This window comes from Elgaria multicarinata, chromosome 22 (genome assembly GCF_023053635.1).
Source record: "Elgaria multicarinata webbii isolate HBS135686 ecotype San Diego chromosome 22, rElgMul1.1.pri, whole genome shotgun sequence".
NCBI classification, from domain to species: Eukaryota; Metazoa; Chordata; class Lepidosauria; order Squamata; family Anguidae; genus Elgaria; species Elgaria multicarinata.
This window is the reverse complement of record NC_086192.1, coordinates 14762616-14778924: the sequence shown is the minus strand read 5'-3', so window position 1 is coordinate 14778924 and position 16309 is coordinate 14762616. Positions and strand designations below refer to the sequence as shown.

The 16309-nt window shown below is 49.6% G+C and overlaps 3 protein-coding genes across 4 annotated transcripts in view; 1 reads left to right on the top strand and 2 right to left on the bottom strand.

Moving 5' to 3' along the window:
* The window catches only part of TAF15 (TATA-box binding protein associated factor 15), a 147988-nt gene that overhangs the window by 111739 nt on the left and 19940 nt on the right, over positions 1 to 16309 (top strand). The window contains exon 2 of one of the 2 annotated variants that reach the window (XM_063146741.1): positions 15146 to 15167. In XM_063146741.1, the coding sequence (XP_063002811.1) occupies positions 15158 to 15167 (10 nt within the window). In that variant the 5' untranslated portion in view covers positions 15146 to 15157. Of the gene's footprint in view, positions 1 to 15127; positions 15168 to 16309 lie in introns of those variants that run through there. The other variant, XM_063146742.1, reaches the window with a different exon arrangement.
* Positions 2069 to 8147, bottom strand: RHBDD2 (rhomboid domain containing 2). The gene is made up of 4 exons (XM_063146379.1): positions 7988 to 8147; positions 5415 to 5816; positions 3509 to 3659; positions 2069 to 3134 (listed from the first exon to the last, which is right to left on the bottom strand). Exons 1-4 carry the CDS (start codon positions 8124 to 8126, stop codon positions 2783 to 2785), a joined length of 1044 nt encoding a protein of 347 aa, XP_063002449.1. The 5' UTR covers positions 8127 to 8147; the 3' UTR covers positions 2069 to 2782.
* LOC134412627 (ribonuclease pancreatic-like) lies at positions 10872 to 11542 on the bottom strand. Its single transcript, XM_063146569.1, has one exon. It carries the CDS (start codon positions 11512 to 11514, stop codon positions 10927 to 10929), a length of 588 nt encoding a protein of 195 aa, XP_063002639.1. The 5' UTR covers positions 11515 to 11542; the 3' UTR covers positions 10872 to 10926.

Genomic DNA, 16309 nt, shown 5'->3' with positions numbered 1-16309 from the left:
CAGAGATGTGAGGAGAAGCCATTCATTTCACCAGCCCAGCTGAAAGACTGTGCCTTATTGTTGATTTTTCCTCTTCCCTCCCTGTCCCTTTTTCCTCGTGTGTCGTGTCTTTTTTAGATCGTAAGCCTGCAGGGCGGGGCCACGGCCTCTACCTTTTTTGCCTTTGAGTACTGCATTACAAATCATATCTTGCCTTCTCCTGCTTTGGATCCTGTAAAACCAAAGTCGCTACCCCCGGGTTCTGCAAACGTGGCTCCTGCTGCCAGCTAATTCTCAGTTCCAGCTCTTCTCTTGTTTGTTTTTATGCCTTTTTTATATATATATATATATATATATATATATAAAAACCTCTCTTGGTGTGTTGTTCTTTTGTTCTATTTGTTGTGCTTTTGAACGATCGCATTATTAGCTCCTGAACTGTAAGCCTCTCTTAGCCCTTTTGACTGACTGCGTCAGGAGAGGAAAATGCAGATGATGCCTTTTAAAATAATAATAATAAAAAAACAAACAGATAACAGCACAATCCTATCCAGGATTGCTCAAAAGTCAGTTCAGGTGAGTTCAGTAGGACTTAATTATCAGGTCAGCGTTGCTTTTTAAATAAACAAGCTGGTTCTCTGCCCTGCCCACTTCTTTCTTTCAGGTGAACTTCTTTCATTTGCCAAGAGCACGTTGCAATACCAGTTCCAGGGGTCATCTGTAGTGGCACTGGAGTAGGTAGAACTCACGAATTTCCAGTTCAGAAGCCAAATCCCATCACCGCCCCCCGGTTTTGGTTTTGTTTCTATTGCTTTTCTTGATTTTAAGAGTCTACTGGTTTTAACTTGTTCACAATTGAATAGTTTTTTAGCTGTGTATATTATTTATTGTTTACATGGTTCTGATTTTAAAAACCGTGGCCGGTTGGTCAAGGTGAGGCTTCCTGGAGTAAAGACGTTTTCAGGAGCAGCCGGAAACAACACGGCGTTTTTAATCTTCCTGACTTCCAGAGGCAGGGAGTTCCATAGGAAGGGGGCCACCGCAGTAAAGGCTCTTCTCTGGGTGGACTCCAAAAGCCCTTATCCACCCTTTCACGCAACGATTACCTGGACGATCGTCCGTGACCCTTATGTCGGTCCTTTTACAGGGTCAAGATAAGCATACCACCGAACAAGCTGCTAAATTTCTTAATCATGCAATCCTTACTAGATCTGTTATGGTGGCAGGACTTTCCTTTGCTTCTAGCACAGAATTTTAAGGAGGCTCATGTAATCATACTTTGTTTTAATTTCATGTATTTTAAATATTTACTATGTGTTTTATATGTTTTATTGGTCTGTTGACTGTAATAAAAGGAATTGAATTGAATTGGGTGGACTCCAATCAGGCAATAAGTCCCTGTGGAACCACCAGGGATATGCCCTATGATGACCTGTGACTGAGCAGGCTGATAGGGGAGCAGGGATCCTGATCCCAAGTTGTTTAGGGCTTTATATCTCAAGACCAGAAGCGTAAACCTGGCCTGGCAGCATATAGCCAGCCAGTGCAGTTCCCTCAGCAGAGGAGTTACAAACTGAAAGAGGGCAACCCTTGACAACAGCCCAGCTGCTGCGTTCTGCACTAGCTTGAGTTTCCGGAGCAGCCTTAAGGGCAGCCCCACACAGAGCACATTGCGGTAATCCAGCCTTGAAGTTACTAATGCCTGTACCACTGTGCCCAAATTGTCCATCCAGGAGAAGCCATTAACTGGCGAACCGGCCGAAGCTGGTAAAAGGCACTCGGAGGTGTTCAGAACCCTGCTTTGGACTTGGGATTTTCCTTTAGGGTCTCCACCTTGCCTTCTGGGAAATGAGTATTTTGAGAAGGGGCCAGCCCCAGCTCTCTGGCAGCTATTGGGCGGTATAGAAATGTAATAAATAAATAAATAAATGCATTTTAAAAAGAAATAACCATGGGGGGTGGGGGAACACACCGCAAAGGTCCTTTTAGTATGCATGCCAGGTGTTGCATCTCTAGTTTTCCCAACCGCGTTGCTGTGGGTCTGATGGACAGACACACACCTTCTTTTATTATTATTATTATTATAGAGTATTATTATTATTTCATTTCTATAGCGCCCAACAGCCAAAGCTCTCTGGGCAGCTTACAACAATTCAACCCAACCTTTAGCTCAAAGTAGTTTTTTTAATTGTTATTATTATTATAGTAAGAAATCACAGCAGCTTGGAAAATCCATCGGTAAAAAACAAACCACACCTTTAAGCTGTACTCCCTGGCTGGAGGAGGGGGCAGCGTTTAACAGGCCCCTGCACCCCAGGGTAGGATGAGTGACGCGGAAAAGAACGTTGCAAGCGATTCAACCCGGCTGTGGCCGACGTCCTTCCGTGCCATCCCATTCCAAAAGGCTGACAGCAGATAACAATTTACGACACACACAGAAAGAGGCAGTTAAAAATGTCAACATCTGGATCCCACCCCAGCCCGCATCTCCGACGGATGGCGGCCTCCACGACGCTCCATCACACCCGACGAGATTGCTCGAACCTGGCTTTGGCAAGGAGATGAAAGCACGGGCGTGTGCATTCTCCCTTCGGGTCTCTCGATTTTAATGCACAGAGGGAAGAGTCAAGAGGGCATCGTCACTTGATCCAAACGAGATGCCACGGAACACGGGAGAAGCGACGGAGTCTTTGGTATGTTCAGCCCCAGCTGTTTAGGGACATTAAGAAATCTTTGGGGGCTCCTGCCCCAGAGGGACAACTTTTGTTGGCCCTCCCATGAACCCCAACACCGTCTGGGAATTTTAGCTGCCGACATGAACCCGGCACAGCTCTGCTGGTTCCGAGGCGGCCCCTGCAGCTAGAAATCCAGGCGCTTGGTGGGTGCCACATCCATCTGTCCTCCTGGCCATCCACCAGTCGGACCCACCGGGATGCTGAGGAGCAGGGGAGGATCCCGGTGGCGCGTGGAAATGATTCTCGGCGCATGGCTCCCCGAAGGCAGCAGGAGTTTGATGTGGCGCAGGGCCCGGTGCGCACGGCGGCCCAGGTACTGGGGCGTGCACGTTGGGGTGTTGTGAAGGGACGACGAGCAAGGCAGGAGGAGGGGAAGTGTGATAGCTCTGAGTGGGGTAAGAACCCGGCACTGGATTTAGCCTGAAGAGAGGAAACATCACGTTACTCCAGATGCTTGCAGGCCATGCGCAAGAAGACCCACCCTGCTAATTAGCACTATTCAACATTTATGGGCATGACTCCAAACGATATGGCACAGGGTGGGCAGACCGGTGCATCCCACCCACCCAGAAAAAGGTTTAGGGCTCCAACTCCCACCATGGCCCACAACCAGGAACGGTGGGCGTTTAATTTGTCCCTTTAGTCAATCCATTTATAGACTGCGCAACCTTATCTAAAAAGACATCTCGAAGCAGTTCACAAGGTATCTTCCACATGTGGAGAGTACCAGGCTGAGGGTGGCTAGTCTAAAAAGATGCGTGTAAGATTCAGCAGGCCTTTGCTTGCACACTTACTTCTTGGTCTGAGAAGCCCTCCTTTCCGCCAGAGACCCCGGAATGTACTTCAGGCCTGGTATTCTCTTCAACAGCCGGAAAGGGAACTTCTGATCCAGGCGAATGGCTGTCGCTTCGGGGAGATCCACGCCGAAGCAGTAGCCGTAACCATCTTTGAGCGGGGTAACAGGTTAAGGAGACCTACCAAAACGGCTTGTGGTTGGGGAAAGAAGAGATTTCTTTGCCTCGTCCTGAGCATTCTCCTGAGTGCAGGACACGGAATAACGGGCTCAAGTGACAGGAAGCCAGATTCTGGCTGGACATCAGGAAAAACTTCTGTTAGAGCAGTACGACAATGGAACCAGTTACCTAGGAGGGTTGTGGGCCCTCCTACATGAGAGGCCTTCAACAGGCAGCTGGACAACCCTCTGTCAGGGATGCTTTAGGGTGGATTCCTGCACCGAGCAGGGGGTTGGACTCAATGGCCTTAAGGCCCCTTCCAACTCTACTACTCTATGATTCTATAAGATGCCTTTGGAAAACGTTCAAAGGCTTCATTTGGTGAGAATCCCAACAAGCACAGAGGACCGGTATTATAGCATTTTATTTGGTCTCCCATGAGTTTCGGGGTTGCATTCCGAGTAAAAGATGCTGACCTTTCAAGGGGGAAGGGGGAAGGGCACCCGAACCAAAATGAGGGGAGGGGAGACCTCGGAGGCGCTCAGAGAGGGGTTTCCTAGCCCACGGTAAGTCTTGCGACGCTTTTTCAGGAGCAACCTGGTGCCCGTATTCGGAGGATAACTGAAGCAGTGCCCCTATTTTACAACCTCCAAGTACGTCAAGAGACTCAAAATGAGAGGGGCTAATTCGTCATTTGGGGAGCACCTTTCTGGTCACCTCTGTTTTTTGCTAACATCTTTTAAAAAATCTACATCAGGGATAGAGATCCTGCAGCCCTCCAGATGTTGCCGGATTCAAGCTGCCATCAGCCCCAGCCCGCATGGCCTATGGTCAGGGATTATGGGAGATGCAGTCCAACAATATGTGGAGAGCCATGAAGTTCTCCCTTTGCGGTCTACGTGGCTTGGGGCCAGGTCTAAAGCACTCCTCCTCTGTTCAGCCTCTCCTCCGAAGCTCTGTGGGTGGCTACGGGGAACAGGGAACGCTCCATACATTAATTAGGCACTGCGTGGAGAATTATTTCCTTTCATCTCTCCTGAACCGCCTGCCAGCTTCTCCGGACGATTCTTGAGCATGAGTGTTACGAGGAAGACAAACATCTCTCCACTTAGTTGTTCCACCCAGTGTGTGAATTTATACACCTGTCGCACATTCCCCTTGGTCATCTTGTTTTTCTAACGTAAAAAGCCTCAAATGTTGCCGCCTTCTCTCAAAGGCAGGGTGCTCTAGCCTTCCTCCGCATCCATTTAATCACCCTTTTCTGCACCTTTTCCAGCTCTACAACATTACTGCCCCCTCCATCTAGAGACAAGAACCTGGATTAGTGCCCCAGCTGCCAGGGGGCAGAAAACAGAGAATGGATGCTCCTGTGGGTTGGTGTCTTTACCACCAGCCTGCCCCTGAGTGTATTGGCAGCTTTTTCTTCCTATGGAAGGAAGAGCAGAGACCTGGACCAGGTCATCTTGTGCCAGGGACAGGTGGAAACCAGTAGTGGCCCTTGAGATGTTGTTGGATTGCAAGTCCCATCAGCTATCATAGCCAATGGCGAGGAAGCCGCCACCCTGTGACATTTACAGGGCCATACGTTCCCATTGCTGCCCTATAACGTATCGCGCGTCATAACATAAAAACGTCAACCCAGCCTAGCTTAAAAAGGATGTTGCAAGGACCACTTTTTAGAAGTGAAATTTGTTTTTGACGGTTTGCAAGGCAAGGCCGGCATGTGGGGTTCTGTTCCAAAGGATACAAATGTTCCCGATTAAGAGGCCACAGACGTTCCCAAGGACGGAGGAGCTTGGAATGAACCAAGCCACGCCAAGCAGGAGCCACGGCATGAGTGCCACGCGGAGGTTGAGCCCAAAGAGCATCGTCCTCCGCATCCGGGAGCGGGCGATGGAGGCGCCCAGCATGGCAAAAGCCACAGGTGCGAATCCCTCCGCATCCGCCACCTCAAACCGCCCAGAGAAGATGGCCCGCAGCAGGAGGTAGAGCAGAGCTAAGGAAACGGCGAAGGCCAGAGTGAGGAAGCAGTGCTTCGCCGTGCCCACGGTCTTCTCAAAGCTGCCGGAGAAGTACCAAATGATGACAGCGCCGCAGATCAAGGAGATGGGATTCCCATACACAAAGATGTAGGTCACCAGCCGATGAACTGAGCAAGAAGAAGAAGAAGAAAAGCCATTTTGGAGAAGGAGCAGCCGACAGGCAAGGTTCAAACACTGGAGCCAAACCCCGAGGTTCGCATTTTTTAGTGAGGATGTTAACCTTGAGCAGGGGTGGGGAAAACTGAAGGGTTTAGTCAAGTTCAGAGCTTGCCAGACCCACATTCCAGCGACGGGCAGGGCCGAATGCAAAAGGCGTGCAGCCCAAAATACCAGTTGTATTTGACCTTGAAGTTCTTACCGCTAGTACCTGGAGAGGCGCTGCAGCCTTTTGCAATGGTGGGGAGAAAACGGCACACAAAAAGCATCTTAATCACCCACATGTTTAGCTTTTTAACTGGTTTTTAAGTGCTTTATGTGTGTATGTCCTGCGTTTTAGAAATTTTAAATTTTGTATACTCGTTTTAATCTTAGTTTTAGAATTTCTATAAACCGCCCAGAGAGAGCCCTGGCTATGGGAGCGGTATGTAAGTGCAATAAATAAATAAATAAGCGTGAAGTTGCTGAAATGGTTGGAGGTTGCGTGAAAGTGGGTGGGTGCCAGGGAAGGGTGCGAGACCGTCTGTGGGGGGGGGGGGGGAGCCCAGAGAGCTGGGTTGGGAGCCCAGGACTTGGCCCCTGTGTCTGAGGGTTCCCCCACCCGTAACCAACAGACACACCAGAGGGGGAAACCGTGCCGCCGGGATGCGGTTCAGGGTTGATGGAGAAGCAAGAGAAGCAGTGCTCCTAAAGTGGGGAGTTGGGGACGCAGAATGTCGAACAGGGGATGGAGGACCCTCTCTCTGGGTCGCCCCAAACGAGAGCCCCTTTAGGGCTGCGGATTCTGGCCCCGCGCAGAGATCCAAGGGCCCCTCTGAGGCTGCGCGCCCCGACTCTCCCAGGAAGAGCCGCACCGCAAGGGGCAGCCCCAAGAAAGGCCCCGTCCATCCGCCAGCGAAGAGGCAGCTGCAGAGAGCGCTTCTTTCCCCCCTCCCTCTTCACAGGAAGGACACCGATAAGGCAGCCAGTGTGAGCGTTGCGGTCGGCGTGTTGGACCTGGGTTTGAGTCCCCACCTGGAAGCTCACTGGGGTGGATTTGGGCCCCTCACCGACTCTCAGCCCGGCCCTACCTCACAGGGTTGTTGTTGTGAGGATAAAATGGGGAGGAGGAGGAGGATTATGTATGCCGGCCTGAGTTCCTTAAGAGGAGAAATTAGGGTGACCCTATGAAAAGGAGGACAGGGCTCCTGTATCTTTAACAGTTGCATAGAAAAGGGGATTTCAGCTGGTGTCATTTCTATATATGGGGAACCTGGTGAAATTCCCTCTTCATCACACCAGTTAAAGCTGCCCTCCTTTAAATCTGGTCACTCTAGTATAGCTCCTGCACCTTTAACTGTTGTGATGAAGAGGGAATTTCACCAGGTGCTGCATGCATACCAAGGACACCTGCTGAAATTCCCTTTTCTATGCAACTGTTAAAGATGCAGGAGCCCTGTCTTCCTTTTCATAGGGTCAGCCTACAAAAGAAGGCAGAGTTCCTGCAGCCTTAACTGTTTGTGATGAAGAGGGAATTTCTCCAGGTGCTGCATGCATACCAGTGACACCTGCTGAAATTCCCTTTTCTATGCAACTGTTTTGGACTACATAGGGTGACCCTATGAAAAGGAGGACCGGGCTCCTGTATCTTTGACAGTTGCATAGAAAAGGGAATTTCAGCAGGTGTCCTTTGTATATATGGAGAATCTGGTGAAATTCCCTCTTCATTATAACAGTTAAAGCTGCAGGAGCCCTGCCCTCTTTTAAATCTGGTCACTCTAGTATAGCTCCTGCAGCTTTAACTGTTGCGATGAAGAGGGAATTTCACCAGCTTCCCCATATATACAAATGACACCTGCTGAAATTCCCTTTTCTATGCAACTGTTAAAGACGCAGGAGCCCTGCCCTCCTTTTCATAGGGTCATCCTAGGAATAATGGCAGGATATAAATGCAATAAATAAATAAATAAATAAATATAATTAAATAAGACCTGTGAAGCAGGGAACAGGGGCTCAATTTTTGCTTTTGTTTCCCCTCCCTCCCTCCCCCCCATCCTTTTCGTGCTGTGACTTTCAGACCTTCCCCTCCAGGACTACAACTCCCAGCATCCCCCAGCAGGAAAAGAGAGGCCTCCGGGCTCACCCTGCCCCTCCCGCACCGCCTCGGGCCGCAGCGGGAAGGCCGAGCTGGGGCCGCCCGCGCCCCACGACAGCAGGCCCGGCGCGGAGACCAGCAGCGACAGCAGCGCCGTGAGGCAGGTCGCCACGGGCAACCGCGCCATCGTCCTCCTGCACCGGCAGCGCCCGACTTCCGGCTTTGAAGCGCTTCCGGCGCTTCTGGGGTTTGCTTCCGGTTAGGGAGGCGGCCGTTCTGTTGCCGAGGCAACAGGCGAGAAGGCTATGGCTGTCTCTCCCTCTTCTGCCCTCCCGAGGAGCTGGCCCCGCCCACTCCGCGTTGCCATGGAAGCGGAACGAGCGCGGCCTAGGCCCAGGCTCAAGCCTCTCTGTAGTTGTTGTTATATTATTATTTAGGGTGACCCTATGAAAAGGAGGACAGGGCTCCTGTATCTTTAACAGTTGTCTTGAAAAGGAAATTTTATTTGTATATATGGGGAACCTGGTGAAATGCCCTCTTCATCACAACAGTTAAAGCTGCCCTCTTTTAAATCTGGTCACTCTAGTATAGCTCCTGCAGCTTTAACTGTTGTGATGAAGAGGGAATTTCACCAGGTTCCCCATATATACAAATGTCACCTGCTGAAATTCCCTTAGTGCCATTTTTCTCAAGCTGCAGGAGCCCTGCCTAGCATGACCAGATACAAAAGAGGGCAGGGCTCCTGCAGCTTTAACTCTTGTGATGAAGAGGGAATTTCACCAGGTGCTGCATATATACAAAGGACACCTGCTGAAATTCCCTTTTCCATGCAACTGTTAAAGATACAGGAGCCCTGTCCTCCTTTTCATAGGGTCACCCTATATTATTATGGTCACCCAAAAGCCCCTGCGTGATTAAAAAAATGGAGATCTTTTTTCGTTGGTTAGAAATGTAAAGAAAAACCGTATCTGCAAAGGAATGCAATTCTCCAGTAGGATTACAAGGATCTTTCCACGTTCTTCTGAGAAATATTGGATGAGAATATAGTGATGTCCATCTTGAACGCAGACGGCAATGTGTGGAACTCTTTTGCTGAGACTGTCAAAACCCATGGGGACAATCCATAAAATCAGGGTGCATTTATTACTTAAAGTAGGGTGACCATATGAAAAGGAGGACAGGGCTTCTGTATCTTTAACAGTTGCATAGAAAAGGGAATTTCAGCAGGTGACATTTGTATATATGGGGAACCTGGTGAAATTTCCTCTTCATCCCACCAGTTAAAGCTGCAAGAGCCCTGCCCTCCTTTAAATCTGGTCACTCTAGTATAGCTCCTGCACCTTTAACTGTTGTGATGAAGAGGGGATTTCACCAGGTTCTCCATATATACAAAGGACACCTGCTGAAATTCCCTTTTCTATGCAACTGTTAAAGATACAGGAGCCCAGTCCTCCTTTTCATATGGTCACCCTACTTAAAGCATGTTTTAGCACACTGTTCAGCCCCAAATGCATTCAGAGTGAACAACTAAAACAAAGAGAACCCTTTTCTGTGGGCTTATCATAAAAAGATACGACGCAAAAGCCACGTACCAGTTCTTTATTTTATTTGAATGGTAGATAGATTGCATTTTTATATCACCCAGTAGTCAAAGCTCTCCAGGTGGTTCGCAAAAATTTAAATCCTAAAATATAACACGAGAAAAGAGCAATCCCAGCTGTTGTAACCTTCCCTCGCAGTGGAGATGCTCCAGCCCCGTGATCATTTTAATTGGCCTTTTCTGCATAGCAGCTGTAAAGAAGGCAAACTCCACGTTAGGCATTATAGGAAAAGGAATTGAGACTAAAACTCCCAGGATTGTACTGCTTTTACACAAATCTATGGTGCGGCCGTACTTAGAACACTGTGTACAGTGCTGGTTACCGGGCCTAAAATAAAAGTTATTATAGAACTGGAAAAGGTGCAGAACAGGGCAACTAAAATGATTAAGGGGCTGCAGCGTCTCCCCTGTGAGGAAAGGTTACATCAAGTGGGATTGTTTAGCTTGGAAAAAAGGAGGCTCAGGGGAGACATGATAGAGGTGGACGAAATTGAGCAGGGGGTTGGACTAGATGGCCTTGTAGTCCCCTTCCCACTCTGCTATTCTATGATTCTATGAAATTGTGCATGGTGTGGAGAATATGGAGAGGGAGACCTTTTTCTGCCTCTCTCAAAATCCTAGAACCCAATGGGGTCACCCCATGAAACTGATGGGTGGGAGATCCAGGACAAATAAAAGGAAGGACTTCTTCACACAGTGCAGAGTTAAACTGTGGAACTCACTACCACAGGATGGAGTGATGGCCACCCATTTGGATGGCTTTAAAAGGGGGTTGGATAAATTCCTGGAGGCGAAGGCTATCAATGTTAGCTATGTGCTGCCTCCAGTATCCGAGGCAGAAAACCTGTGTGCACCAGTTGCTGGGGAACATGGGCGGGAGGGTGCTGTTGCATCGTGTCCTGCTTTGTTGGTCCCTGGCCGATGGCTGGTCGGCCACTGTGTAAACGAAGTGCTGGGCGAGATGGACCCTTGGTCTGCTCCAGCATCAGGCAGCTTCTTATGTACTGTTTCCAGTTCTACACTATCTTTTTTAGGTGTGGCAACGGGGGGGTTTCCACATGTTGTACTGAGGGCGCTTCCATGCGCCCCCAGTGCGCCCCCAAAGAGATCGTGTAGCTTGCCTGTTCGAAGAGACGAGGAAGAGGCAGGCGAGGAGGTAGGTGGGTGGCGACGGAAAGGACGCCTCTTCCTCGTCTCTTCGAACAGGCAAGCTACACGATCGCTTTGGGGGCGCACTGGGGGCGCATGGAAGCACCCTCAGTACGCCGTGTGGAATCCCCCCTGATTTTTGTTTCATTTTCTTTTGCTCAATGGCCGTTTAGCAGCAGCAGGACACGCCGAAATTTAGCAGGGGGGTGGGAAAGCCTCCCCTCAAATGATTTGCCTCTTAAAAGACGCCACATCCGGGCCAGCAAAAGGCTGCCTTAACCCAAACCATGCACAGACACCCCCAGAGACACCAGTGGCATTTGACGCCATTTGCAAAATTCGGCAGGGGCGGCTTTGAGGTCCAACTTTCCTTGTCCTTCTTCCCGCCCGTGTCATCCCTGAGCGTCCCGGCCAGATGGACCGGCCGGTCATTCTGGTCGCAAGAAACAACAATGTATTTCAAGCTGCTGGCTTCCGCCCTGTACCTGCAGCCTTTCGGGACCTCCTGGGAGAGCCTGCAGCTCGTGACGAGGAACTTTTCGGCACTCTTCTTATATTCCACGTTGTTCATCACGTACGGCGTCCCAGCGGCACAAGCGCGGTCGACCAGCTCCTTGGGCGCATGGATGAAGGTGTTCACCCATTTGCAGCTGTTTTGGTTCACCTGGCGGTTCCGTATCTCGCTGTCACACTGGTTGTTGTCCATTCTGTCCAACAGCGTCACGTGTTTCCTTCGGAAGGCCTCTGGGTTCTGAGTGCGAGAGAGGCTGATGGCGGAGAGGGCGATGAGGAGGAAGACCATCGCAGGTGTTCCCTTTGAAGCCATGCCGGCTGGTCCTGCAATTTTAAAAGAGAGGCAGTGTGGTGTAGTGGTTAGAGTAGCAGAGGAAGTAAGCCTATGTACACCAGTTGCTGGGAAGATGCAGTTGTGCTCGTGTCCTGCTGATGGGTTTCTCCTGTCCTTCACATGGCACAGAGTTAAACTATGGAACGCACTGCCACAAGCGTGTTCAGAGGAGGGCAACCAGGATGATCAGGGGTCTGGAAACAAAGCCCTATGAGAAGAGAATGAAAGAACTGGGCATGTTTAGCCTGGAGAAGAGAAGACTGAGGGGAGACATGATGGCACTCTTCAAATACTTAAAAGGTTGTCACCCAGAGGAGGGCCAGGATCTCTTCTCGATCCTCCCAGAGTGCAGGACACAGAATAACGGGCTCAAGTTAAAGGAAGCCAGATTTCAGCTGGACATCAGGAAAAACTTCCTGACTGTTACAATGGAATCAGTTACCTAGGGAGGCGGTGGGCTCTCCCACACTAGAGGTCTTCAAGAGGCAGCTGGACAACCCTCTGTCAGGGATGCTTTAGGGTGGATTCCTGCCTTGAGCAGGGGGTTGGACTTGATGGCCTTGTAGGCCCCTTCCAACTCTGCTTTTCTATGATTCTATGATTCTAAGATGTAATGACGGCCATCAATTTGGAGGGCTTTAAAAGGGGGTTGGATAAATTCCTGGCGGAGAAGGCCATCCAGGGCTACTAGCCCTGATGGTTGCGTGCTACCTCCGGTATCAGAGGCAGTAAGCTTATGCACACCAGTTGCTGGGGAACATGGGCAGGAGGGTGCTGTTGCACGCATGTTCTGCTTGTGGGTTTCCCCTGGTCGACAGCTGGTTGGCCACAGGGTGAACGGACTGCTGGACTAGATGGACCCTTGATCTGACCCAGCATCAGGGCAGTTCTGATGTTCTTACTCAAGGATAAAATAGGGTGACCATATGAAAAGGAGAACTGGGCTCCTGTATCTTTAACAGTTGTATTGAAAAGGGAATTTCAGCAGGTGACATTTGTATATATGGAGAACCTGGTGAAACCCCCTCTTCATCACAACAGTTAAAGCTGCCCTCTTTTAAATCTGGTCACTCTAGTATAGCTCCTGCACCTTTATCTGTGGTGATGAAGAGGGAATTTCACCAGGTTCTCCATATATACAAATCTCACCTGCTGAAATTCCCTTTTCTATGCAACTGTTAAAGATACAGGAGCCCTGTTCTCCTTTTCATAGGGTCACCCTACTTTAGTGCCATTTTTCTCAATAGAAAGGCAGGGCCCAAAATCAAATCAACAAATGCATCTTGAGAAGGAGGCACCCATGTTAGAGGGTGAATATATGCTGCAACATTTTGTTGCGGCTCTCACCCGTCCCCCTTTGATTCTGGTGCTTGTGGGATGTGCAAAGGGTTAAGGACCTTGCAAAAGAAAAGGAAAGAGGAGGAACGCAATTTATGGAAGGGACGAAGACGGCTATATTCCCTACTGGTTCTGTCGCTGCGGCCTTGTAGGAGAGGGATAAACCCATCTTGTCTGTGAGTCTTGCTCACCTCCGCAGTGATTAAAAGGTTCTCTGTTTTAATAAAACAGGGAGAGAAAGTTACTCACAGTCAGTGTCTCTTTCTCCAGCGGCCAGAACTGCCTTAGCGTCTCCTTTCTCCGAATCCACGCAGTCTGCTATGCTTTATGGCCCCTGGCTCTGGTGATCCAAGAGAGGAAGAAGTCCTGCCTCCAAAAATAAAGAGAGGAGAACTACGCCCATGGGTTGGGTTTCATCCATCTGGCAATTGTGCTGCTAGTTGCAACTTGCCTTCTTTTTGTTCTAAACTTTCTGCCTGATCTGTCTGGAGCATTTCTGATTTGACTGTATGTGTGTCATTAAAACCGCAATCCGAAACCCATTTATCCAGGAGTAAACCCTACTGAGATTCATGGAGGCTTACTTCCGAGAACACATGGTTTATTTTATACTGATACTAAGGGCGCAATGCTATGCATGTTTAGACAGGAAAAAGTTCTACAACTTCCAATGCTGCGGGTTATAGGCCTTTTTCTGGTGGGAGATTCAGGACAGATCAAAGGAAGGACTTCTTCACATAGCACATGGTTAAATTATGGAACTCTCTACCACAGGATGTGGTGATGGCCGCCAACTTGGATGGCTTTCAAAGGGGGTTAGATAAATCCCTGGAGGAGAAGGCTATCCATGGCTACAAGCCCTGGTGGCTCTGTGCTACCTCCAGTATCAGAGCCTGTGTACACCAGTTGCTGGGGAACATGGGCGGGAGGGTGCTGTTGCACCATGTCCTGCTTGTTCATCCCTGGCCGATGGCTGGTCGGCCACTGTGTGAACAGAGTGCTGGACTAGATGGACCCTCGGTCTGATCCAACATAGAATCATAGAATTGCAGCGTTGGAAGGGGCCCACAAGGCCATCGAGTCCAACCCCCTGCTCAATGCAAGAATCAGGGCTCTTCTTATATTTTTATCTAGTCCAGCACTCTGTTCACACAGTGGCCGACCAGCCATCAGCCAGGGACCAACAAGCAGGACGTGGTGCAAAAGCACTCTCCTGCCCATGTTCCCCAGCAACTGGTGTATACAGGCTTATAAGAACGTACCCACCCTGTCTTTCAATAACATTTCTTGGTAATATTACCTTCTCGGTGGCTGCTCCGGTGCTCTGGAACTCTCTTCCCGGGGAAGCTAGGCTGGCTCCCTCCTTGATGGGCTTTAGGAAGCAGGCAAAAACTTTTTTGTTCAAGCAGGCCTTTGGAGAATAATCCGGCCCTCCATCTATGTTAATGTTTTATAATTTTGTTGTGTATTTTTTAATAGTTTATGGTTTTGTTTCCCTCCCCCCCCCCATGTATATTTTAAACTTTGTAAGGCCGCCTTGAGGCCCAGCATCGGGCAAAAGGCGGGATACAAATAAATATAATAATAATAATATAACATTCAATAATATTAAATAAAATAATAAATAATTGTCATTTCCCGTTCTCCACTGATTAATGTGGTGTAGCGTTGGACTAGTATTGGGTAGACCCAGGTTCAAGTCGCTGCTCGGCTATGAAGCTTATGCTGAGCCTACCTCACAGGGTTGTTGTGAGGGCAAGATTAAGAATGAGGGACGGCTGCGCACAACTTAAGCTCTTTGTTTGAAAGGCTCGATGTAAGCGCAATGAAAAAAAATAATAAAATCTCCCCTCACTTTGGGGGAAAAAAAACAAAAAACAGCCCCAAAAGCTATTTATTTCACCAGGGCCGCAATGGTACATTCCACTCACCCCGTCCCCCCCCCGCCTCGCCTGCTGGGCCAGGGTGGTACAGTCCACTTTGGAACACAGAATGATTCTCCCCGTCAGGTCTATTACCTCTCACTCTCTCTCTCCCCCCTGCATCCAGCGCTCCAATTGGTACATTCCACGTCTTCTTCCCCCCCCCCCTATTCCTTGCGCGCGCCGTTCAGTTGGTAGCGGCCGCGTGCTCTGATTGGCTGCGCCGCTCCGCAGTCAGCGCCGCCGCCGCTGCCGCCACCAGAGCCAGTCCGCCTGCCAGCGAAGGCAGCGGCAGACGGAGCGGGTCGCCCGCGGGCCCGTCGCTTCCCCACCCCGCCGGCTTGCCCCGTTTGGCGTCCGGGATGGCGTCCGGTAGGTTGCCGCCCTCCCTCGCAGGCCGCCTGAGGGAAAGCGAGGCCCGGCGCGTGAGGCGCTGAAGGGAGGCGGGAGGGGGCGTGGCCTGGCCTGAGGGAGCCCAGCGGGACTGGCCGCCGCCATCTTGGACCGGGCTGCGCCTGCGCACTCGCCCCACCCATCCCTGACTCCGCCCCAGAGGCTCACAGCCCCTCTGGGTAGGTCTATACCACCAGGGCAGGGCTTTACCACTCTGGGCGTGGCCTCCCTCTTTCTCTACCTCTCATTTTTTTTCTTTTTTCCACCCCAAAATGGAGCCTCTCGTGGGAGAACCAGTGTGGTGGCTCTCTTCCTGGCCTACCTCATAGGGTTGTTTTTTATTTATTTATTTATTTATTTATTACATTTTTATACTGCCCAATAGCCGGAGCTCTCTGGGCGGTTCACAAAAATTAAAACCATGAAGAGCATAAAAACAACCAACAAATTTAAAACACAAATACAAAATACAATATAAAAAGCACAACCCAGTGCCTGTTTACCCTACCCTGTGCCTGTTTGCATTCTCTTCCCCTCCTTATTGTTTTACTATGATTTTATTAGATTGTAAGCCTATGCGGCAGGGTCTTGCTATTTACTGTTTTACTCTGTACAGCACCATGTACATTGATGGTGCTATATAAATAAATAAATAATAATAATAATAATAACAACAACCAGGGAAGATTCTTTTAAATTACTTTAAATTAGTGGAGCTGCAAGGCGACTCGTACTACTGATTCAGCCTCGTTGAACAGAGTGGGATGTCTGACTAAACTTATAAAGCAGACTTTTCCACTCCAAATATGTTGGACTGGGAGTTGTAGACCATCACATCTGGAAAGCACCAAATTGTGCTGTAATTCCTCGACCAGGGCATGAAACCAAGAGCCCATCCCTTTCCCGTTATTTGCCCACTCCAAATAGAGAGATTTTGTTTCACCTCTGGTAGACCTCTGCTCCTCTGTGAATTTGCCCTGCTCCCCTTGAAAGACCACTGCAACTAGGAGTGAATCTGATGACTCGGGGTGGGTGGGGCTGTAGGTGGCTCATGGCCCTCTAGATGTTTTGGACTACAATTCCCATAATGCCCAACCATTGATCATGCTGGCTGGGGCTGC

Coding starts and splice junctions, on each gene's coding strand:
- RHBDD2 (XM_063146379.1), bottom strand. CDS start 8,126: ATGGCGCGGTTGCCCGTGGCGACCTGCCTCACGGCGCTGCTGTCGCTG. Junction 5,817..7,987: donor GGCGGTGCGGGAGGGGCAGG/GTGAGCCCGGAG, acceptor CTTCTTGCTCAG/TTCATCGGCTGGTGACCTAC. Junction 3,135..3,508: donor AGGGCTTCTCAGACCAAGAA/GTAAGTGTGCAA, acceptor TCCTCTCTTCAG/GCTAAATCCAGTGCCGGGTT.
- LOC134412627 (XM_063146569.1), bottom strand. CDS start 11,514: ATGGCTTCAAAGGGAACACCTGCGATGGTCTTCCTCCTCATCGCCCTC.